Here is a 25,001-nt window from a genome sequence, read left to right as displayed (position 1 = left end):
ATGTGCCAAAGGGCTGTCTAACTTACTCAAGAAAACTGTGGAAGCAAAAGAAATCACTAGCATAAAAATTTGTAAAGATAGCCCCATGGTCTCTCACTTGTTCTTTGCAGACGATTCTCTTTTGTGTTGCAAAGCAAGCAAGCAGGAAGCTATGAAGGTGAAGGAAATCCTTGAACAATATGGACAAGCTTCTGGACAAGCTATTAATTTTGACAAATCAGCAATGTATTTCAGCAGGACCATTCCAAGCCAGTCAAGATTGGAGATAAGTGAAGCATTGGACAACATGAGGGAGGCGTCCAGTGGAAATACTTAGGCCTGCCAATGAATATAGGGAGGTCAAAGAACCAGGTATTCGGATATCTTAAGAATAAAATCACTAGCAAGACGCAAGGGTTGAAGCAGAAGACTCTAAGTCAAGGAGGGAAAGAGGTCCTGATCAAATATGTGCTCATAGCAATGCCAACGTATATTATGTCTTGCTTTAAATTATCCAAAGAACTGTGTAAGGAAATCTGTTCTAGAATTGCTAGATTCTGGTGAGGGAATAGAGATAAGGACAACAAGATTCACTAGGTTAGTTGGAGAAAGCTCTTATATGTCAAAGGGAAAGAGGACTGGGCTTTAGAGATTTGGAAGCTTTCAATTTGGCTCTGCTTGCAAAGCAAATTTGGAGATTTCTTACAGCCCAAATTTGTTAGTAAGTAGAGTATTGAAAGCTAAATATATGAAAGAGGTTAGGTGGCTAGAGAAGAAACCTTCCAACTCTGTTTCTTGGTGTTGAAAAAGCATCGATAATGGTGGTGAACTACTACGAGAAGGACTATGGAAAAGAGTGGGAGGTGGAAGGACAGTGGAAATCTGGCAGGATAAATGGGTCATTGGAGCAGAAAATGGAAAAGTCTTAGCAACAAAACCTGTCCACTGTCAGCAGAGGAATGTCAATGAGTTGATTGAGGGAGGGAAGTGGAACATAGATTGTCTATAGCAATGGTTCAGTGAACATGATATTGAATGCATTGTTAGTAAACCCCTTAGTTTATACAGCAGAAGAGATAGACTTTTCTAGAAACACACCAAATTTGGGATGTACACAGTAAAATCAGGATACACTATGGCAAAAGTGGAGGTAGTTCCCCAAAACAGAACGAAGGAATCAGGAGCAGAAACTAGTTGGCAAATCAGAAAACATACTGTATGGAAGAAGTTGTGGAGCCTTAACTTGAAGATGAGGCTGAAACACTTTTTGTGGAGGAGCTTGCAGAACAGCTTACCAGTGAATGAATCCATATATAGAAGAATAGGAAAGGGAAACAGTATATACAACTGCTATGGAGAGGCAGCTGAAACCACTGAGCATATATTTTTCTTCTACACTAAAGCCAAAATGGTATGGAAAATAGCGCTTGTCCGGTGGGAGGGAATAACTGAACTACAAAGTAACCTATGGAGATGATGGGAAGTAGTGATGTAATCAGCCAATAAGGACCAAGGACAAGACAGAATCAACCTCACATTAAACATTCTATGGCATATCTGGAAGGCACGAAACAATATGGTATTCCACTGGGAAAACAAGAAGGCAAAGCAGATTGTTGATAAAGTACAGTAGGAATGGATCGAGTATGAAAATGAAACAATGGCAAATGCAGGAAACAAGGCCACTCCAGAAGTTGGCAGGCAATCAAAATAAATACAGATGCAGTAATATCAGCCAAAATGGTAAGAACAAGTTTGGGGATCAAAACCAGGAACTGGTCGGGAAAGATTGTGAAAGTAAAAGGAATATCTGAACGCAAGAGAGGAGTAGCAAGCAAAGAAGAAGCACTAACAATTAGAAGTGCTCTAGTAATGGCAAAGAATGCAGGTTGGACTAATATTGAAGTCCAAATAGATTGCAAAGGTGTAGTGGACCAAATCAACACAGGCAATGTTCAAGACAACAACATAGAAATAGTCCTGGAAGACATTGGTAACCTTAGACAGGATTTTGAGTGTTGCAAATTCTCTTTTGTTCCTAGAGCTGGAAATGGTTGTAGCCATAGCCTGGCACAATTTGGCGGTCAAACTAGTTAAAGATATCGAATAGGAAAATAACTTCCCAACATGGTTGATAGATCTAGCAAGAAAAGATATGGGGATAGTTACCTCTTTTTGTAATTAGCTCTTGTATTATCAAGTGTTAATAGATATAAAAATGTTGACGTTTGTTGGAAAAAAAATTAGTCCATTGACTGTTGTGTTTCTAATCAGCATTTCATTGACTAAATCATGTTATTTATTAGGCTTAAATTAGAATTTTTTTTGGCTAATAAACCATTTGGCATTAGATAATAGTTCCAATCTTGTAAGTTGTTAACATTGGTTTGAGCTTTTAAGTGTTCATTGTACTTTCTTTTTTCTTTTTTTCCCTTCAAAGTTGCTTGAAATTTTGTTAAGTTGATTTTTTTTTCTTTTTGGTTTCTTTTCTTTTTTTGGATTGGGATGAAACATTTTTTACTTGAAAATGTTGCTTGAAATTTTCTTAATTTTCTTAAGTTTATTGAACATTTTTAATGATGACGTTGAAGTTAATTGTAAGCTGCACCTTATCTTGATAATGAAGACATTTAGAGATTAGGATTCTCGGCATACACTAAAGTTGGCAGAGTTAGCAATATGATGATGAAAATTTTTTAAGCTTATATATAAGTTGGCAATTTGATTATGATAGTTATTTCTTGGAATTGCTTGAACATTTTGAAGATTGTTTGTGGAAATTATGATACAATATTTATTTAGTTATTGTGTTTAGTTGATTTTTTTTGGATTAGGAATTTGTAATCAATTTTTGATTCGTTTACTTCTTGTATTTAGTTGATTTTTTGGACAAGGAAGTTGTGATCAATTTTCGAGTTGTTTGTGTAAATTATGGTTGTGTTGGTGTTTACCATTTCGGATCTTAGGATTTTTTAACCATATAACGTTATTCGCCAAAAAGAAAAATGACACAAAACCGGTGAACCGGTCTGCTGAACCGATCAAACCAGAAAAATTATAAATCGACCACATCTTCGGTTCACTTAGCCATTCGATTTTAAAACACTGATTTTATTACTATTTTTCATGTATTTTGAACGAATTAAATATAATTATTATTTAAAATTTTGTGGTATACTTTTTAATGAACTATTACTTTTTAATGTTGTGTATATTAAATTTACTTTACAATTTGATAATTATAGTAATTATATTCAAGAAATTAAAGAGTAATAAACGAGTTTGAATTAAACCTCAATTAGGCTCAAAATCGAAATATTTTATAAATTAAATATGAGTATCATATTTATCTACCCATATCTCATGGCCAAAGGTTAAAAGTGTTACTATTAATTAGATGAAATAGGTACATTAAACAAATGTTAATGCCAAACCCAATAAATGTACGGTCTGTAAATCAGAGTATCAGAAAAGTTAACTGATCAAAGCATTTGGCCTTTCACTTCACTCCACTTCACTTCCTTTGTCTTTCTGCAAAAAGCGGTTCTTTTTTCGTTTTCGATTTTGATCATATTCTCCATTGCCAAAACCTTCATCAAAATTAGAAAGCTTCGATTTTTATAGTGTAAGTATACCTCTGATCTTCTTCTCTTTCAACTTTCACTTGGGTTTTTCTGAAATTCTTTGGGTGAAGATGGTAATGTTTTGTTCTCTGGCTTCAATGGCATCTGCTTTCTGAGTTTTTCTTCCTTTTCTTTTAATTTTTTCTGGCTTGTTTTTGTTTGTGCCAAATTTGCAATGCAGTCAGTAATCACTAATAGGAAAAAATGTTTGTAACTTTAATCTACTATCTACGGAAAATTCTCTGCCTTCTTTTTTTGGTTTCATTTTATCTCTATGTTGCTGCGGAAGCCTGAAAATGAGCAAAGAAATTTGGGGAAACTCTTTAAATATCATGCATGTTGATGGTTTTCGTTTTCTTTTTGAGGAGTTTAACGTGTGGGGCTTATGGTTGTCTGGGAAAGTAAAGCCGAAGACCTTGCATTGTTGCTTGTCCTAAGAAAAATGAGGCTGCTGTATTTTATTTTAAGGTTTTTTTTAGCAGGTATTTTGATAATGTAAACTTGTTGCTTTGGGCTAGGAAAAGAAGGTACGGTTTTAGGACCCCTTTTGAGGAAAAAGAGAATGCAAGACCAAGAAGCAAAAGAATAGAATAAAATAGCAACGGCTTCGGTTTCTTAGGACCTTCTTGAAAAAATGAACAATGCACAACCTGCGATCCTCAAAAGTTAATAAAATAGAACAGAGTCGGAAAATTTTGCTCCTAAATGTGTTTTCGTAGAGCTATATTTCAATATAAGTAGATGGAAATAGAAGGAAAATTTTGTTAAAAAAAAATTAGAGGGAAAAAAGATTTTGTTCTGACTACTGGTTGAAAGATTTGATTATAATAATTTGATTTTCAACTCTGCCCTGTGTTTTGTTAGTAGGAAGACCATATTTTGCCCAATTTGGCTGATTCTACTTCTGGTTGTGACATTAGAAATTTAATCATTGTGAATGCAGAATTTGACGTGCGCTTTTCTGATTTCTTTCTGCTTTGAATTATAACAGATTTTGATTCTAATGGATGTGCCTGACGCCAGAAAAGATCCAGGAATTGGGAGCAGCAAAGATAAGTTATCAGACGAAACTTTACTGATGGATATTGATGACATTGACTTTGATGATTTCGATGATATGCTGAATTCTGTCACCCTACAAGAATTGGGTGAAGATTTTTTGAAGAAATTTTGCAAGAAGGCAGCAACTGCCTTCTTTGAACAGTATGGTCTAATTAGTCATCAGATTAATTCATACAACAATTTTGTCAAGTATGGGATCCAACAAATGTTTGACTCTGTTGGAGAGATTGTGGTTGAGCCAGGGTTTGACCCTTCCAAGAGAGGTGACGGCGAATGGAAATATGCCTCCATAAAGTTTGGCAAGGTCATCCTTGATAAGCCAGACTTTTGGACAGGCGACAAGTTCTTTGGAGATGGTGGAAAAGAGTACCTGAAGTTTCTTCCTCGTCATGCTAGGCTTCAGAGCATGACTTATTCCGCTAGGATAAAAGTGGAGACTCATGTTCAGGTTAGTCATTCACTTGGGTGTTATAATTTAATTAACTCGGATCTAAATGTGGTGTGTAGAATTTCATTTCCTCTAGTTTACGCTGTTGATCTTCCATTTCATATGTGTTGGTAGAAGTTGGTACATGTATCTTGTCATTGATGCATATCAACTAATATTTGCACCAAATTTCCAATTTGTGCCTGTTGGGTGCCATCTCAAGCTTTAATTTGAAGAATATTCTTAATATGGTTTGTAAAATTTCTTGTAAAGCAATTTCATTTTCTAATACTCTACATGTCTTTGATCCCTAGTGGTGACAGGAAATTGGAAATGGTAATTTTAACTCTTAATAGATCTTGCCATGCTAAGTGCCTAGTAACGCTTTGGTAGAGTCTCTTTGTTGATTTACTCATAAATTTTGAAGATTAAATAGCTCATAGTCCCTCACCTGTACTATGAAGAACGCAAATCTGTAGTGATTATGAAATGGCAAGGAGTTCTGGAAATAATTTATTTTTCCTTTGCTTATCTGTCTGATGACATCATTGCAGGAGTCACTTTCATTTTGTTGTGGTTTTCAATAAATGATTGATTTAAATTTTCTGCTTGTTTTGGTTTTCTTCCATGATGTTAATTTATTAATACCTAAAAGAAGATTAGTAGCTTAGACAGTGTCAGTATGACTTTTATTTACACAAGCATTCTGTATACAAATTACTTCTAAACTGAGACTATTAGTTGACTCTGCAAAGATACTAAAATGGTTCCATTCCTACTACTTCACCACAAAATTGGCAGAGGCCATTCGTCTTCAACAATAACCTTTCTTTTTATTGTAGCTCTTTGACTTTGATGTGTTTTGAATTTGGTAATCACTTAGGTTTACACCAAGAAGCTTCTAGCAAGTGACAAGGCAAAAACTGGAAGGGCAGTACATATAGAGAATGAGTGTGAGAAGGAGGAGAAGAGAGAGGTCATAATAGGGAGGCTTCCTGTTATGGTGAGATCCGACTTATGTTGGATGAATGGAGTTGAAAAGGATGATTGCGAATTTGACCATGGTGGTTACTTTATTATAAAGGGTGCTGAAAAGGTGAGTAGCATTCTCTGCTTTTCCTGTCCAGTATAGTGTTTCTAACAGTCTATGCCACTCTTTTAAATATGTAATAGTTGTCCTGCTCGACCAACTAGTTAGATCTCTGAATTTATTGCACCGAAAAATCTCACTACGAAGGAGCATGAATAGATGAAAATGGAGAAATGACAACGATCTATAGTAAATGGATCCTTTAAACTTGTAAAGGGCTGGAACAACGATCTATAGTACGGAATAGAAAGCTAGTTATCCTCATTATATAGTTGGCATTAGAAATTATAGTGAAAGATGAAGTCTTGCCACAAAAAGTATTACTAGCATGCTAAGATGTACTTGCTCTTTACTCGGTCAGGGCTTGTTGTTTGAGGCCATGTGTATGTTTTGTCCTCCTAAATCTTGCTGTTCTTTGTTGACTGTTGTTCAATTTCTTCTGGGACAAAAGATTACCCCTACTGATTCCTTGTGTTTCATCTTTACTTTATCTGTTAGTCTCATGCGTTTGAGATTCTTTTGCAGAGTAAACAGAGAATACTTTTAAGTCAGTTGTGAAATCTAAAAGCTTTTCTTTTTGAGATCTTAGTAATTTCCAGTACAATGATTAGCCTTTTGTTTTGCATCATTGACCAATTTAGAGCAAAACCAACAACAACCATCTTTCCATTGAGCATTTTGGGCGAGTCTTTGAATAAAATTTCATTGCTCAAGGCCATTTTCAGCAGTTGTTTGTAGATATTTGGGTACTAGATGTCCTAAAATATTTTCTTTTAGACATTTGTTGCACAGGAGCAAATTTGCTTGACAAGACTTTGGCTCTCAAGTGTCCCGTGCTGGACTGTTTCTTACCGTCCGGTTGCAAGAAGGAAGAGAGTCTATCTGAAGCTAGTTGATGAATCAAAATTTGCAAATCTCATCGGAGGACAAAGGGTTCTTTCTGTTTATTTTGTCATTGCCGAAATGCCTGTATGGATACTATTTTTCGCCCTTGGTGCATCTTCTGATAGAGAGGTGGTAGATTTGATTGATCTGAACATTGAAGACACCAAGATTGCTAATATACTAACTGGCTCGATTTATTATGCTGATACTAAATTTGAGGATGCTGATCTTAAATGTAAAGGAGGCTTCCGTAAAGGCAGGAATGCTCTAGACTATGTTCAGATGCTTCTGAATAACTGCAAATACCCTCCTGCTGAGTCCGTGGAAGAATGCATCAGCAATCTACTGTTTCCAAATTTAACTGGATTCAAACAGAAAGCCTGCTTCCTTGGGTATATGGTGAAGTGTCTGTTGGAAGCCTATACTGGGCGAAGAAAAGTTGACAACCGGGATGACTTCAGAAACAAGAGATTGGAGTTGGCTTCTGAGCTACTGGAGAGGGAGCTGAAAGTACACCTCAAGCATGTTGAGAGGTGTATGGTTAAGGCTATGCAAAGAGATCTCTATGGAGATCGTAGCCTGCAGAGCATTGAACATTATCTGGATGCATCAATCATTTCAAATGGTCTCTCAAGGGCATTTTCAACGGGAGCATGGTCCCATCCTTATAAGAAGGAAAGGGTTTCTGGAGTTGTAGCATCCCTTCGGCGAACAAATCCATTGCAGATGACTGCTGACATGAGGAAAACACGGCAGCAGGTTTCATACATCGGAAAAGTTGGTGATGCTAGATATCCGTGAGAACCAGAACTCATCTAAGATTTTTCCTTATGAATTACTTTCAGCTTCTCATATAGTAGAAAGAATAAATGCGTGCTAAAATGTTTCTAAAACTTATAATTTGATTCAGACTCTGGCTAAGCTAATCTTTATGCACGCTGGTAGAGAGTTACTTTTATTCAATTGCTAATAGTTTTCTTGCATACTTTTATTAACATTCTAAAGCCATGCACTATTTCTATTTTCTTCTTTCTGCCTGTCCACTCTCAGGGCATCTGTAATTTCTTGCTTTGATCTGAGTTATTAATTTTAAAAATGGTTAAAACTGATGACGCAGGCACTGTTCACATTGGGGAAAGATATGCTTCCTCTCTACTCCAGATGGAGAAAATTGTGGGTTGGTTAAAAACTTGGCCAGCTTGGGTCTTGTCAGCACAAAAGTGTTGGAACCTCTTATTGAAAGATTGCTCAATTGTGGTCTGAAACAATTGGTAGATCATGCTTCATCATTGGTACATGGAGAGCACAAGATATTTTTGGATGGGGATTGGATTGGAACATGCAAGGATTCTGCTTTTTTTGTAGCAGAACTAAGGAGTAAGCGTCGGAACAAGGAGATCCCACCACAGGTAATTTCCATAGTCTAAGCTTGTTTCAAAATATTTTGGGATGCTGATAGAACAATAATGTAGACTGTTTATATGATATGCAATTGTTTCAATTTCCCTCGAGAACCTTTCATGCCACTATCTGAGCAAAAATATATTGATCCTTTGTCTTGCCTTATAATCTTACTTCTTTTTAAACAACAGATAGCTACCTAGGTAGAAATGCTAGATACTCTTAGATATTATCGCTTGATTTATGTGTTGATGCAATTACTGTCTTTCTGCTCCATTTCCCTTGTTTTGGTCAATAGTTGCTTCATCTGACCAAAGACGAAAAACATATGTATACTAATCTGAAGTATGTATACTTGTAGTCATAATAAGTCTTCTTTTCGGTCTGAATCATCTCATAGTGACAAGCCATTTAATGTTATTGAGCTTTACAATGTGCTAAGCAGCCTTTTTCTCCGCTGTCAACATAATTATACCTATTTTACTTTCATGTTGTCTGATGGTTTTTTGTTTATGTTGTAGTGTTTTTGGATTTAGACTAAGTTGTTAAGTGAACTTCATTTTATCCTTTGAATAAAGCGGGCCTAGTTTCAGTAGCCTTCTTTAGTGGCTATTTGCATGCTTTGACTGCCCACAAATCTCTCTAGTGTTTATCCTGGACTGAGCTGTTGTTTTTTATTTTCTTGCAGGTGGAAATTAAAAGAGATGAACATCATGGAGAAATTCGTATATTTTCTGATGCTGGAAGGGTTCTTCGTCCTCTCCTAGTAGTTGAGAATCTGAAAAAGATCAAAGATTTGAAAGGGGAAAACTATTCATTTCAGTCTCTTTTGGACAAAGGAATAATTGAACTTATTGGACCTGAAGAGGAAGAAGATTGTCCAACTGCTTGGGCAATTGACTATCTGTATACTGGAAACAGAGAGAACCCTTCCATGAAATACACACATTGTGAACTGGACATGTCATTTTTACTTGGTCTAAGCTGTGGAATAATCCCATATGCAAACCACGATCACGCACGAAGGGTCCTGTACCAATCTCAGAAGCACTCTCAGCAGGCCATTGGGTTTTCCACCACAAACCCAAGTATCAGGGTTGATACAAATATTCATCAATTGTATTATCCCCAGAGGCCATTGTTCTGTACAATGCTTTCAGATTGTCTGTGGAAGCCTGCCTATCCTCGTCATAGAGGAATGTTGCCACGACCTGAATACTATAATGGACAATGTGCTATAGTGGCAGTCAATGTTCACCTTGGTTACAATCAGGAGGATTCCTTGGTGATGAATCGTGCTTCACTAGAGCGTGGCATGTTCCGCTCCGAGCATATAAGAAGCTACAAGTCAGACATAGATGAGAAGCATAACTTAGGAAAGAAGCATAAGTCTGAGGACGAGGTAAAGTTTGGAAAGATGCCAAGTAAAATCGGGCGCGTTGACAGCCTTGATGATGATGGTTTCCCATTCATCGGTGCTAGCCTTCAAACTGGTGATATAGTCATCGGTAAGTATTCAGAATCTGGGGCTGATCACAGTGTGAAACTGAAGCACACTGAAAGAGGCATGGTTCAGAAGGTTGTACTGTCAGCTGATGATGATGGCAAGAACTTTGCTGTGGTATCTCTGAGGCAGGTATATAATATTTAGGTCTATCCATATTTGGTGTCATCCATATTTGGTCCATCCATATTCGGTGTCATGCCAAGAAAAGAAACAAAAAGTTGGTGGTTCAAGTGTTTGATACACAATGTCGGAGAGCATTGCCTTAGCATTCCCTAGATTTCACTGTCAGCAAGCCTGTGACATGGCTTAGTACTTTTTCTCATGGCACTAGAGCTGCAGATGATGAGACTCAATGCCTTTAGGGGAGTATATAGAAGCTAGAGTAGAACTGAAATCGCTCTTTTATCATCCGTAGGGACTGTCCCTCATGAGCTTGTTTATTTCCTCTTTCTATGATCATATATATATATATATATATATATATTGGTAAGTTCTATGATCATATAATTCATAATTGGTAATAAAGTAGTGGAAGATTTGTCTTTTAACACTTATTTTTTCCACTTTAACTTTGCTTGTTGGTTAGCTTCTCGACTGTTGAATTTTGAATTGCAGACGTTGGAATCAAATCATCATTTCCCTTGTATGTTTTAAATGCTTTTGAAATATATAGGGCTGGAAGACTGTGTATGATACTATATTAGCAGATGTAATTTGGTTTCGAGTTACAAAATACTCTTTTTCTCAATGATCATGTTTTAGTTTTGCATTTATAATTTGCTTTTAGGCTAAGAATGAGTACGGTTTTCAGGTTCGTTCTCCAAGTCTGGGTGACAAATTTTCAAGCATGCATGGACAGAAGGGTGTTCTGGGTTTCCTGGAATCCCAGGAGAATTTTCCGTTTACTGCACAAGGGATAGTTCCGGATATTGTGATTAATCCACATGCATTTCCTTCAAGGCAAACTCCTGGACAACTGTTAGAGGCTGCTTTGGCTAAGGGAATTGCTCTAGGAGGTGTGCAGAAATATGCCACACCTTTTTCTGCTTTATCTGTTGATGCTGTAACAGACCAACTCCACAGGTAATTTATCAGCAATATAAGAAAGTTATGCACGATCATTTGCACCCTGTATTTACTTTACTCTTGGTGCGCTGTGGCCTGTTCTGAGTTGCTTTTAATATTGCACATGGCAGGCTTGGATTTTCAAGGTGGGGAAATGAAAGAGTGTACAGTGGTCGAACAGGTGAAATGATTCATTCCATGGTTTTCATGGGTCCAACGTTCTATCAGCGCCTTATTCATATGGCTGAAGATAAAGTCAAATTTCGAAATACTGGACCCGTCCATCCACTCACTCGTCAGCCGGTGGCAGACAGGAAGCGATTTGGTGGGATAAAATTTGGTGAGATGGAGCGAGATTGCCTTATAGCCCATGGTGCTGCATCCAATCTGCATGAACGCCTCTTCACTCTCAGCGATTCCTCAGAGATGCATATCTGTCGCAAATGCAAGAGTATGGCAAACGTAATCCAAAGGTCAGTGTTTGGTGGGCGGAAGATTCGTGGCCCTTTTTGCCGGTTCTGTGAGTCTGCTGAAGACATTGTTAAGGTGAATGTGCCTTACGGCGCCAAGTTGCTCAGCCAGGAGCTTTTCAGCATGGGCATATCTCTGAAGTTTGATGCCGAGTTGTGTTGAGCTCTATCCATTGTCTTCTAGGTCCTGTAAAAGTTCACGAATTTCTGTAAATTTTTCAGTTTCAGATCAAGGGTAAGGTGCAATATCACAGCTTTTGGATGAAAAATTTTGTACATAGACTGAGAGAAGTACTTCCTCTCCCAAGCACAAGCAAGCACTCATGTTCTGATTTAGAAAAATTGGTAGTAAAACAAAAAAGGTGCAGTCCGGATAAGCAATTTCCTTCTGTAATTGCTAGTCTGCAGTTGTGCTATTATATGCCTGGCTCATTTATCAAACCCTGTGCATTTGGTAGGTTTAGTTTCAGTGCATCTGTTGCTTACATGGTGGTTATAATGTAATATGGGATTGAACTTGGTGATGATCAGTGTCCATGTATGGCATTGCAGATGATTTCACTGGTTGAAGACGTTAACAAAGAGCCACCTCTAACCTGTATTGTCTTTTACTTCTAATAATGATTTAACATCTTTCTGGTTTGATTATGTCAAATTTAAACACCTATCTTCCTGGTTTAATTATGTGAATCATAAACCCCAGCTTCAATCTTTATTACGCAGGAAGATTTCTTTGGTAGGGTAATCTGAGAGGGCATAAGATTCACGTATTTGTTAGTTGGCTGATGGATTCATTGCTCGAGACTTGAGTACCTTTGTCCAATCTTTGCCTTTCCTCATTCATATGAAACGTGAGCATCGTTAGCCTAGCTCATTCAAGCCAACACAAGTATGAAACTCATAGCAGAATGAAATTTGAGTCACTTGGAGAAAAGGAGCTGCTATTTTTTTTTTTTTTTTTTTAATCCTGAGCTTATCTATGTATATTCAACATGATTTGTTAATTTATATAATTTAGTTTCTTACCTAGTTAAACATACTCGGAGGGAAACCACTAGACGAACAAAGATTACCACAAATTGTATATTTTCTTAGTCTCTTCGCTTTTATAAAGTCCCCATTATAGATACTAATTCTATGAGTCCCGTGCTGCGTTTCTCATGCAAAGCCACTCAAATTGGGCTAATTGCTCAGATTATAGGTGTGTAAAAAAAAAAGTCCACCAAATGTAGCTCTGTCAAATATGATGTCCTAAACTAAAGCTACCGTGATGACTAAGCACGGTAGCGATCAATTTTTTTTTTTTTTTTATCAGGTCAAGGCTGACAAGAATGAAATGAGAAATGAGGGAAGGACGGATGTTTTCTGAACCTTCTTCTTTTTTTATAATCACGAATGTGACTTTTACATCAAATCTAGCCGTACATCTGAACGACTAGAATCAAACTTTAATTTTTTTTACAAAAACCCTCTGCTATGACCCGTCAGCACGGCAGGGAACAACTTTTTGGAAAAAAAATGGTCAACGGCTGTCACAATTGACCTGACATTTTTTTGGAAAAAATAGTCAAATGTGACAGCCTTTGACCTGACAGATTCTTCAAGTGCAGGTTTTTTTTTTTTTGGAATTGGTAGAATGGCTATTATGTTGACTGTGTACGGTAGCCATCTAGTTTTTTGTTTTTAAAAAAACTGACCTGCCGTGGCCCGTCAGCACGGCAGGTATAGATTTGTACCTCCTCCCTGTCAGAGCTAATTTTGCCGAACTTTTTTTTTCCACATATAATATGAGGAATTAGAGCTCAAAAAAACTTCCGAGGAATCAAATACAGCAAAAGTTGTGACTGAAACTACATTAGAAATTAGTCAAAAAGATATGCACTTGCAAGAAAAGTCCCATCCTCTTTGTTTAACTAGTAATAGTTCACGTACTTTGCATGTCTTTAGTTTTTAGATTCAGGATCAAAAGATTTTAAGGGGAAACAATTCTGTCCGAAATTCAACCTATTGGGATGTCGAAGCTCCAACTACTTTTTTCTATTAATTTGGGCAAAACACACTTTACTCCCTAGTGGTTTGGCGATTTTTTACATTACCTCCTATAGTTTCAAAAGTTATATATAACTCTCTTATAGTTTAGATTAAAATGTCAGAATGATGAAAATGATTATTTATAACGGAACCCATGAAAATGTCAAAATTACCCTTGTTTAAAAACTAAAATGGCTAAACTGACAAAAATATATAAGCATGATATGTATGACACTCTAACTCTGTATGGTTTAATGTTTTACCGTATAACTCGCTATGATTTAGTATTTTACTATATAAACCCCTTATAACTTTAAAAATATATACATAACCCCCCATGGTTAATAAATAAATTTTAACTTTACATAGGGGTACTTTTGACATTTTAGTTGACTCCATTATGTAATCCAAATTCTGTCATTTTGACACTCTAATCCAAACCGTGAGGGGGTTATGTATAGTTTCTGAAACCATATGGGAGTTATGTGAAAAAGCGCTAAACCACGAGGTAGAGTGTATTTTGCCAATTAATTTTCTATTAAGGTACTAATCATGTTCCTAACCATTTCTTTTAAAATTTTTTTACCTTATATTTATGTATGGCTTCAAGGGGTGAGCAAACGGTACAAATTCGGTAATTCGATTAGCTGAATTCGGTGAATTCGGTTATTTGACTTATAGAAATCTAAACCGCTTTCAATTTCGAATTGGCTAAAACAGAATTCATTTCGCAACCGATTTCGAATTCGGAAATGGTAATGAATTCGGTTAGATTAAAAAAAAAGCGATTAATCATTTTGTGGTTTAATTGGCATTTATTTGATTACTTATACCTAGAATCCTTAGTCTATGATTTAAGCAACACATAAAAAGTGATTAATTTAAACTAGAATAAACCTTAGACTATATAATGGTTAGTGATAATTTATGAATTTATAATTTACAATGATTAATAATAAGTAATATTAGTTACAAACTTACAAATTACAATGATTAGTGATAAGTTATATTAGTTACAAACTTGTAATTTATTTCAAATCAAAATAAAACTTATTTACTTACATATGTTATTGTAAAAGTCAATACACTAATACATTGATTTACAATTCATATGCATTTACTTACACTACTTAATTGTCTTGTCTATACTTAAAGTCTTAAGATTAGTGAATAGATAATATGAATTTTTATGTTAAATATGTAATGTAAATTTAGAGCACACTAATACTTGCAAGTTACAAGTTACGCGTTCAAATATTCAATAATTCAAACATGAATGATGTATCAAATTACCAATATCTAAATTCTAATTACTAATTATGTTTATTGTTTAATATTTAGTATTATACATATATGTATTAATTATTATCTAATTCTAGTCATGTTACTCATGTTTAAAATAATAAGTATTATAGTTATCTTATATTGTTATGTATTACTATATATTTGTATTATTATAGTCATATAACAATTAACAAATACTAAAATAATGTATTGTACATTATTATATATTATTATTATTATAAGTACATGATAATACCATATACTAACTATTATTAATAGCATTTACCTATATAATATACTAATATATTAGTAGTATATACCAATACTAAATAGCATTTATCTATATAATACATAATTTTATAAACTAATTTGGTATTCGAATGCAGTAATGCGGTACCCTATTTCATTTTACCGAATTTGAATGCGAAATCGGTTATTACCAAATTCATAATCTCATTACCTATTTCATACCATATTAGAATTCGGTGAATTCGGTACGTACCGAATTTGTACCAAATTACCAAATACCCGATTTTAAATTACCAAATTGAATTTGAATTCGGTTATAACCGACTCACAGTTAATCATGCGTTGAGTCTAGACACGAGATGACCAAATTCAAAAACCAATTACATTTAACCAATCAAATAAGCTTGATTTCAATTATGTCAACACTCATTTAGTGATTTGGTTGGGAGAACTGCCTTTTCTGCCTCAAATGTACTACTATATATTTGGAGTAGGAACAAGAAGCAATTTCAAGAAATGGTCCTGCCTCCTGAATTGGTGAATTATCAGATACGACTTAGAGACCTTAGAGAAAATACTATTTGAGTGGAGAAACCTAGCAGCCAATTCATTCAGCAACCGCTTGTTAGCTTCTGAACCAGAGCTGCCAGGTTCTATGTTTGAGGCAATAAATGTTTCTGTTTGTAATGTATTCTGTCTTGTACACAAGTTTCTTTTTATTTGTATAGGTTGTAAGTTGTAACCCTCAAGTATTCTTGCTTGAAGATCAGTAAAATTATGAGAGTTTACAAACCATGCTTTGAACCATGCTTTAAGAAGGATGACCATAGTCCCACAGACATCAAACCATGCTCTGAACAAATTAAGTTCATTCGATAGACCATTGTGGATGAAACCATGCTTTAATTTATGGTTCTGTCAAGTGTCAAGAACTGATCAGTTGTGGATAATCAGGTCAATTGGCTAGCTGTTCAAACTCGAATTGTGGATGAAAGTTAAATGCCCTGGAGTTGGTTTTGTACGATTCTGTGCTCCTTTTTCTATACAAATCAAAGTCTACCAAGTACGTGAAATGTCCTACAATCTTATCATCAATTACAATTCATTCCTTTGCCCCAAAAAAGCAAAAAAATTACAATGTCAAAGTGACAGAATTACAATGTCAATGTGACAGAATTTGCAATCCATAACGGAGTCAACTAAAATATCAAAAATAGCCTTATGTAAAGTTAAAAATTATTTATTAATCACAGAGGGATCATGTATATATATTGAAAATAGTAAGGAGGTTATATAGTAAAACACTAAACTATAGAGAGTTATATGGTAAAATATAAAACTATACGGGATTAGAGTGTTATGCATATTATGTTTATATATTTTGGTCACTTAAGTCATTTTAGTTTTTAAATAAAGGTAATTTCGACATTTTTATAGGTTCTATTACGGATGATCATTTCCGTCACTTTGATCCAAATTATGAGGGGGTTATATAAAATTTTTAAAACTACCAGAGGGTTATGTAAAAATTAGCTTTACCATAGGGGAGTAAAGTATAATTTGCCCAAAAAATATGCGACTCGTTTGAAATATTGCTTTTAATGTAAAAATAAGTCATCAACAATAAAAGTATGTAAGAAGCAATTTCTCACAGTTCAATTGAGGGCCATATGTACTCCACATGTAATATTCCTGTTTCAATTTTCCACTGCATAAATGGCTGATTCATTGACGGCTTGGAATTCTTTAGCATCGGATTTATACTTATGCCATGAAGTCCAGTACAGATAGTTAGCAAAGTTCAAAAAACTTAAGATGGCTAAGAACCAGTAAAACAGCTCCAACTTATTGTGGTTCAAATCTGGTGCCTCTAACCATCCTTGTTTGCTTGGAGTAACTTTCTTGGCAATGGCAATTACTAAGTTGACGACCACAGTACTCAAGAAGTATCCAAATGAGAGTGATAAAGTTGCCAAAGAAGTTAAGAGAGATCTCATCCATTTTGGAGCCTCTCTGTAAAAGAATTCCGCCAGTCCAACCATAGCAAATATGTCGCCAACTCCGAAGATTGCATACTGGAAAGAAAGCCAGAAAGGACTGATTGGCTTCAGTGGATCCTTCAATGCTTGATGCCTTCTCTTTACCTCAATGAGTCCTGCAATACCCATTGAGATGGACGAGAGCACAAGACCGATGCCTACGCGTTGAAGCTGAGTGATGCCTGTTGGATGACCGGTAAATTTTCTAGCTAGCGGGACGAATAAAAACTCGTAGATTGGGAGAAGAATAGCCATGAAAACCAAGGGAATCACTGGAATTGAAGCTGATGGGAACTTTAGAGATCCAATGGGAGTATTCATGGAGTATCCTTGAAGAACTGAATATGTCTGCAACTGTGCCGAGCATGTATTCATTGTAACTGTGCTAAGAAGTATTGGAAGCATCCTGATGAGAATTTTGAATTCTTCAACTTGTGTTACTGTGCATACTTTCCAGGGTTCTGGAGTCTCCCCTTCTTGAACTGTAGCAGCTTTGTTTAGGAACCTGTTAAATAGTTGGAATTATCAAGAACGTAATCTAAGACAAGTTATTTCTAGACTTTCCCTTGTTGCAATACCAAATTGATTTCTCTTTCCGAGTCATATCAATCTGATATGCAGAGATGGTGCAGGAAATATTTCAACCATCATATCTAATGCAATTGAAAGACTTGTAATGGTTGTACTACCTGAATTGGCTAGCGTGTCCAATTGCATCTCTGTCTTCTGTCTCATATAACTCTTTGGGGTTTACGGGTATCGATAAATTTCTGTTTCGGGTTGCAGCCATGGTTCGCCATCTCGGCCAAGTCTGATACAACTCGGCCGAATCATAATCGGAACGGAAGGGATCTCCGAATCGTGGATAATTTCATATCCGCGGTGACTCGTTCTGACTCAGTCGAAATTGGCCGATTCGAATCTGTAATGCATGGAATAGGCCAAAATATCCGAATCCACTTAGAGTCGACTTGAATATTTTTTCAAATTGTGTCTTTTTTGGTATTTTCTATTTTTAATAATTTTTTTCAAAGTTTTATATTCTATAATGTGCGTATCACTTGATATCCAACCGATATGCCGCAACCGTGACCCGCAACTGCGAACCATGGTTGCAGCAACTTAACCTGGAATACACGAACATAAAGGATCAGAACATGTGATAAGGTAAATAAACTATTAAGGGCTTAAATGGAAAAGAAACTCTAGAGAAAAACCTGAGATGTCTTGACAAGAGGGCTGGTGTTATGTGCTGCCAAGCCGTAGAAAGGTTTTCCAAGTGCAAGAACCACAAAACCAATAGAAGCAGCAATCAAATTTATCAAAAATGCCCAGTGCCAGGCTTTATTCAAGGCTACCAAAATCACTGCAGTAACTCCGATTACTGATCCAATAGTTATACTAAACTGATAACAGTTGAAAAGCTTGCAAGTGCCTTTGCTTCCTTTGGATCTTTCTGATCAAATTGATCAGCGCCAAGTGCGGTAATTGATCCTTTGACTCCACCAGCACCTACAGCCAAAAGGAATATGGTACAATAGAACATGACAGCTTCATCACCCTTCAGACAGCTTGATTTATAGCAAGGATCAGGCTGCAACTTAGCTGAATATGCTTGGACAAAAAGCAAAAGATAACCCTGTAGCACAATTAGACATTACATCAGTGAAGAGGAGGAAATGTGGGAAGAAAATTAAGCTGGAATAAGTTCATGTTCAAGTGTATATTACCAGTACTTCCAGGATGCCAAATGATAAGCATGTGTAGAGTCTATTGAAGCGTCTGATATGAAGCCTCCAAATACTGTGAGCAAGAAAGTTGATCCCATGAAATTCGTCAAGGTGTTTGCAGAAGCGGTCAGATCAAATTGCATCACAAAGTGGAAGTAGAGTACTAATGATGCCACGTTCGCCACGAATCCAATGTTGTCAAGAGTTGAGAAAACTAACACAGGAAATAGAAACCATTACAACTATTTTCACATATTTACCTACATGTCTAAATTGGAGAAGCAAATTTTGATTTTCTCAGATCAAAATTGTAACATTTCATCTTTATCAGGAAAACTGACAGATTTCACTGCCACATTGGCCATAAAGATACAAATCAGACGCCTACCATATATAAACATGGAAGCCCTGAATCCACCTTTTTGCTTTGTGGATGAACTCACTGAGCTGTGAACTTCCTCTGCATCCTGCAATATTGAGGGAGGAAAAGATAGACATTAAAGAGTGATATTGAACTAAAAAAGCAAGAGTTTAGAATTCGTAATCTTACTTTGTTCACTCAGCAGCCATACCATCTTTCAAGTGCTACTGTACTTTTCACTTGTCAATGAAACTGGAAGAATACAAATGTCTCCTGAATTTGCTTCTCAATTAACTGATCTGTACATATGGGAGCCTGCTAGAATTTAGATTTGAGAACTGCACCAACCTCAACTATTATTTTTAGTTCTTTTCGCTTTCGATCTCTTGCTGCCTTCCTTAATTATTCTTATTGTTCTGTTGATTCCACTTTAGACCAACGAAAAAAGGTACAAGATTCTTGAAACTCAAAACACTATCAAATGAATCATTTCTTAAATGCCAAAAACCAAATAGAAAAAATACTAAGAATTAATATCAAGAAAGTCACGGGAAATTGACATCAGTTAAGCTTCCAAACGTTCAACTAGGCTGCAGTCTGCTTTTTGTCTTATTCTTTCAGTTATTGCATTAAATTTTCAAACTCACTGAATTCAAAGAAAATGAGTTTAGTGAAAGCAACAAAATTTAAATTAATCAAGTACCTATATTTGTTGATGGAATTTAATTCTTTATGCTTAGGTCTGACCAAGAGGAAAAATTCAAAGTAGTAACAAACTTTATTGTCAATATATGGCCCGGAAAATGGAAAGACATGGGAAAGGATTGACTAAACTTACGAATTATTCTTTATCTTTTTTAAGGGTCTCATTTAATTTCGACTTTACATCCTTAATGTCAATTTAGATGGTTTACATTCTAAACTAATCAAAATTTTCCAAATAGTTGCAATGTCTTTTCATTGTCAATGAAAGTAAACCAAAGAATTTGCTTTCACTCCTTTTTTTTTTTTGAGATTAAAGAATAATGTCCTTTTTCTCGACATCAAAAAGATCAATGTCCTTTTTTCAGCATCAAATAATTGCAATTTGTCAAGAATAATCAATTTGTAAGTTATGTTAATTTGGAATGAATCAATAACTTCAGGATGCAAAGTATACTGAAGAGAAAAGTTTGAGGTGCAATCTGCCAAGAATAATAACATTGAAATGTGAGAATGGTTGAAAACAATTTAAAATTTAGAGGTGGGTTTTGTAATTTGTCCTTTCTTCTTTGTGCAAGTAATTGGTCCTTGGATTCAGTCAAAAGAATGATAAAAGGGACAACAAAGACCTGGTATGAGTTTGGAAACTCTTCTCTTTGAGTTGACCCAAGTTAAAATTTAAACTTCAAAAATCTACAGGCCATCTTTTTTAATGAGGGAATGGTTGAGAAATATAGAGTCAAATTAGTCCTTTTTTATCTGTTGTCTAAGTTAAGATACTCAAATTGTAAAACAGATTAACTCTTAAAATATTCAAGCTAAGATGCTCAAAAAAGAAGAACTCTGAAGGCTAAATTCCACCTTGGACCATTAGACTATAGTTGTCTTCCCACTTTATTTTTTAAATTTCAATTTTGGGCATTTTATCTCCTAAAGTATGAAATACGATCTATGAAATTGTCAAAGCAAATGGAATAGGAGCAAGTGATGCTCAAAATTTAATGACTACAGTGGGATGGATTTCTTACTTTCAGAGATAAAATGTCTAAAATTGAAATTTAAGGATTAAAGTGAGACAGATTTCATATTTTAGAAGGTAAAGCCGTCCAAAAATTATATTTAAAAAATAAAGTGCAAGTGCCTCTATAGTTTAAGGGTCCAACTCTGAAAATAGAGGACAAAAATTGTATTAAAGAATTTGTCTTAGTAGTTCATGTGACATGAAGACAAGCCATTAAAAGAGATATAAATATTTTGGTTCTGGACTCCTTTTTTTCATTTAACCAAAGATTTTTGTTAATCAAGCAAAACCTGTAAATTCATGTGCCTTTTGCTTATGAAGAGACAAATAAAAGGTTTGAATATAGTTCTCAAGACCAACTTGCTGAGGAAATTAGTTAACTAGAAAATCACTAGTTCTCTTATTTTGGACATAAAAATGAAATGAATATTAACTCTTTTTATATCAATTCTCAATTTCTCCCTTTTTCTTTCAAACCAAATATATAGGTGAATTGTCTAGGCAACGAGGCTGTTTTTGGATTACAACTTTTCAAGAATTTTTGAGAAAAAATTACTGTAACACTTTTTAGGATATAATATATGTGAGATAAAAAAATGTATTTCATGTGGCTTAGAAAATGTGTGTTTTAGCATTGAAAAGGTAGAAAATAAATTGCATTCTGAATATCATTCCAAGTGTATGGGACTTCAAAAAAAAAAAGGATCACTTTGTGCAATTTTCTTCTGATAAGACCTACCCAAAAAAATTTTCTGCTGACAAGAATAAGGTGAATATGAGTTTGTAGGCTCAACAGTGATTGTGATGGCATTGCCCTCTCGAACTTCATGTATTCTTTTATGCATTGTACATACATATATATATATATATATATATAAAAGTAGTATCTTCTTCTTATTGAAAGTAACCAACCTCTTATTTTTTTATAGACGTTCTGAATCTATAGTATAGTAATATTGGAAGTTAGTTAAGGATTTTTTTATTTTGGTAGAAAGTTAATAATGTTGACAGTGAAGGAAAGTGTAAATCATATGCTTCTTCTTAAATATTGGTCAAAAGTCTGGCACAAGTAAAAGAAAGATTAAGTTGGCCCAAGTCAAATAATTTCTCCTATGGTGCATAAAATACCAAAAAACAGGCCACAATTTTTCTGAAAGGGGCTGTTTAGCAGCTTTGAAAGATTAAAGCCGTCAGCATGGGACCGAAAAAGGAGACAAAAAAAATTGGTCTTATTAGTTCCTACTGTTGCTCCAAATCACATTCTTGCCTACATTTCTTTAAGTAAGCATCTCAATTGTATTATAGGATTATATATATTATTTGTCTTGGGACGTATCTCCTTTCTCATCATCATACCTTCTAGCAATGTGCTGTTTATTTATTTTCTTACAATATTTTTGTAACTACATGTCCAAGTTTCATTATTGCAGAAGTTTGTACGATGGGCTGTTTCAACTTTGATAGCCATAACAGCCTAAATCAAAAGAAAAACAAAGCAACTCAATCAAAGCAAACATAAAAAGGTGTCAACTAATTAGGGAGTCCTGTCATCTTTTGCCCATCTACTTCAAATTTTAAATTGCTACTTCAACAATAAGAAGTATCAAATTCTGACCCTTCAATCCATCTTCACTGTTAAAGCTGATGGATCTAAGGGTGAAATTTGACAGATCTAATGGTGGAAATGGATCGAAAGTGTAAATTTGACACTTTTTATCATCAAAGAGCCATTTTGAGATTTAATATAAATTAGGGACCAAAAGTTGACAATTGAAATAATTTAAGGCTCCTTACGTAATGTTCCAACATAAAAATTGGCTGGCACATTGAAACACAATCATAGGGAACATTTAATCAAAGTCCCATAAAATTCTAAAGTTATCTGCTAGAATAGTAAAAAAAATTAGCAAAATTTAATTTAGCAGAGGAAAGCACTGAGAAGTTCTTCAAAGATAGTTAAGACTCTAGAAATTAGAGATTTTGGATTTAAATCTTCCTGTCCACCTCCTTACTTCTTAAATTCCGCCTCTTTCTTACTAAAACTTTTTTTTTTTAAAAGAGTTTTTCACAGATATGGCATGACTACTACAAGCAATGCTAAATATAGCAACAACAAATCCATCATTGAATGTTGAAAATTTCAAAAGGCCAATACACAATTGAAAAATAGAAATACGCATAATAACTAGGGATGACAACGAGGTGCCCATCCCACAGGGAGTAATGGAGTGGCGATCGGGGTAGGGCCGAGTGAGCATTGTAAACAATGGAATTTTAATTAAATTCCAAAAACTACCATTGGTCTATAAAATATTTTTATCCAATCGGATATTGCCATATGGCATGTACACTTGGAAAGTTTGGTTATTAAATAGCCAATTATATTCCTCCACGTGTCAAGTTGAGGTGTTCCAAACCAATTCAAATCGCAGGGGTATCTTCACCAACCAAATCATATCATATCACATATCTATTGGATAAATATCTAAGTATTTATTTCTTATTAAAGGGATAATATTTAGAGTTATTTAATCCAAGTATATCTCTTATATACTGCAATGGCCTGGCCAGTAAAATGGCGCCACGTCACTTGTCCCCACAGGCTTGGCCAATCGGGAAATTACCTATCTCTTTATTGATAAATATAAAATGAAGAGATAATATTTGACTGGCACAGTCCTAATATGACTGCACGTCTTGCAAGGCAAGTAAAGTGGTACACAGGTTTTCAACCTCCACCTCTTGCTACAACTATAAATAGAGGTCTCTCAACCAAGTTAAGGGGACACACAGAGATATCAAGAAACATCTCATACACTCAAGTATTGAAGCTTCAAGCTACGAAGGTCTGGGTCTCAAAGCTCCTCAAGTCTTCCGCATATCAAGGCTTGAGCCTTCAAGTATTTTCAAATCCTTCAAATCTTCCATATCAAGATTTGAAGGAGTCGGTGGTTGATCCAAGAACAAGCTGCGAAGCCCTTGGATTGTTGTTCGAGGAGAAGAATCGAAGGAAACTCTCCATAAGTTCGAGAAACTTCCAGAGATTGTACCTACATATTTTTCTAAGTTTATATAGTATATATTTGTCGTGTATTTCTTTTTCTTGTCGTTTTGCAGACTTGAAATTTTATCGCGTACAAATTTTTGGCACGCCCGGTGGGACCATCTCTGCCTTCCATCTCTTCTCCTCGAATATTCAACTACGTCTATCACCAATGGCACCAAAGAGCAACAAAATCGTGATTGCACGTTCCAAGGCTACTGATGCTAAGCCTGTTCAGGAAGCTGCACACAATACCCGCGTTATTGGCCCCGTGACAAGGAGTATGACGAGGGCCTCCACCCAAAGTAGCATGGAACCCTCGGCGCCAACTCCCGTCTTCGGGTCAACATCACAAATGAGCTATTCCTCCACGATGGGGGTCCAAGACGTTTTCACCTCGATCGAGAAGGCTCTTGCCATGCTCGAATTTGGATCCGAACCCAAATTTTATAAGCATGACGATGATTCATCAAGCACTGGATCAGCCTCTTCACATGAAACTCTTCATTCAAGATTTTGTATTGACGATTCTGCTGCTTCTTCTGCTGCAATGCCTGCCATGATGACAAATACTTTGAGTCTCGAAGAACAAGTTTCGAACATGTCCAAGATGATGGAGACGATGATGAAACACATCAAGGACCAAGATGCTCTTATCGCTCAACTGCTCACCCAAAAGGACCACGCTCCTGAAGGAAGCCATATGAATTCTAAGGAGAACCAAGAGCGTGAAAATCTCTCATCTAAAGGTAAAGACAAGGTGAAGGAAGTACACGTGACCGCTGAGGGAACTATCCCCGTAGAACAGTTGAAGGAACTTGTTGAAGGCGTGATCAAAGACAAAAATGGGGGTAGTTCAAGATCGAGTTTTACCTACTCCAAACCTTACACTGCTAGAATTGACAATCTAGCAATGCCTGCTGGATATCAACCGCTTAAGTTTCAACAATTCGATGGGAAAGGCAGTCCAAAACAACATGTGGCCCATTTTGTTGAAACCTGCAATAACGCTGGAACCTATGGTGACCTGCT

The 25,001-nt window shown here is 35.7% G+C and overlaps 1 protein-coding gene and 1 pseudogene across 1 annotated transcript; one reads left to right on the top strand and one right to left on the bottom strand.

Moving 5' to 3' along the window:
* Positions 1-3,533: 3,533 nt before the first annotated feature.
* On the top strand, positions 3,534-12,078 carry LOC113751163 (DNA-directed RNA polymerases IV and V subunit 2-like). Its single transcript, XM_027295097.1, has 8 exons — positions 3,534-3,604; positions 4,594-5,112; positions 5,975-6,187; positions 6,959-7,863; positions 8,184-8,475; positions 9,156-10,103; positions 10,786-11,057; positions 11,171-12,078. Exons 2-8 carry the CDS (start codon positions 4,606-4,608, stop codon positions 11,670-11,672), a joined length of 3,639 nt encoding a protein of 1,212 aa, XP_027150898.1. The 5' UTR covers positions 3,534-3,604; positions 4,594-4,605; the 3' UTR covers positions 11,673-12,078.
* Positions 12,079-16,770: 4,692 nt separating this feature from the next.
* Positions 16,771-24,105, bottom strand: LOC113771865 (annotated as a pseudogene).
* Between the last annotated feature and the right edge of the window lie 896 nt (positions 24,106-25,001).

The sequence above is a fragment of the Coffea eugenioides genome, chromosome 1 (assembly GCF_003713205.1).
Source record: "Coffea eugenioides isolate CCC68of chromosome 1, Ceug_1.0, whole genome shotgun sequence".
NCBI lineage: Eukaryota > Viridiplantae > Streptophyta > Magnoliopsida > Gentianales > Rubiaceae > Coffea > Coffea eugenioides.
The sequence above is the reverse complement of the archived record's forward strand: the minus strand, read 5'-3'. Positions and strand labels throughout refer to the sequence as shown.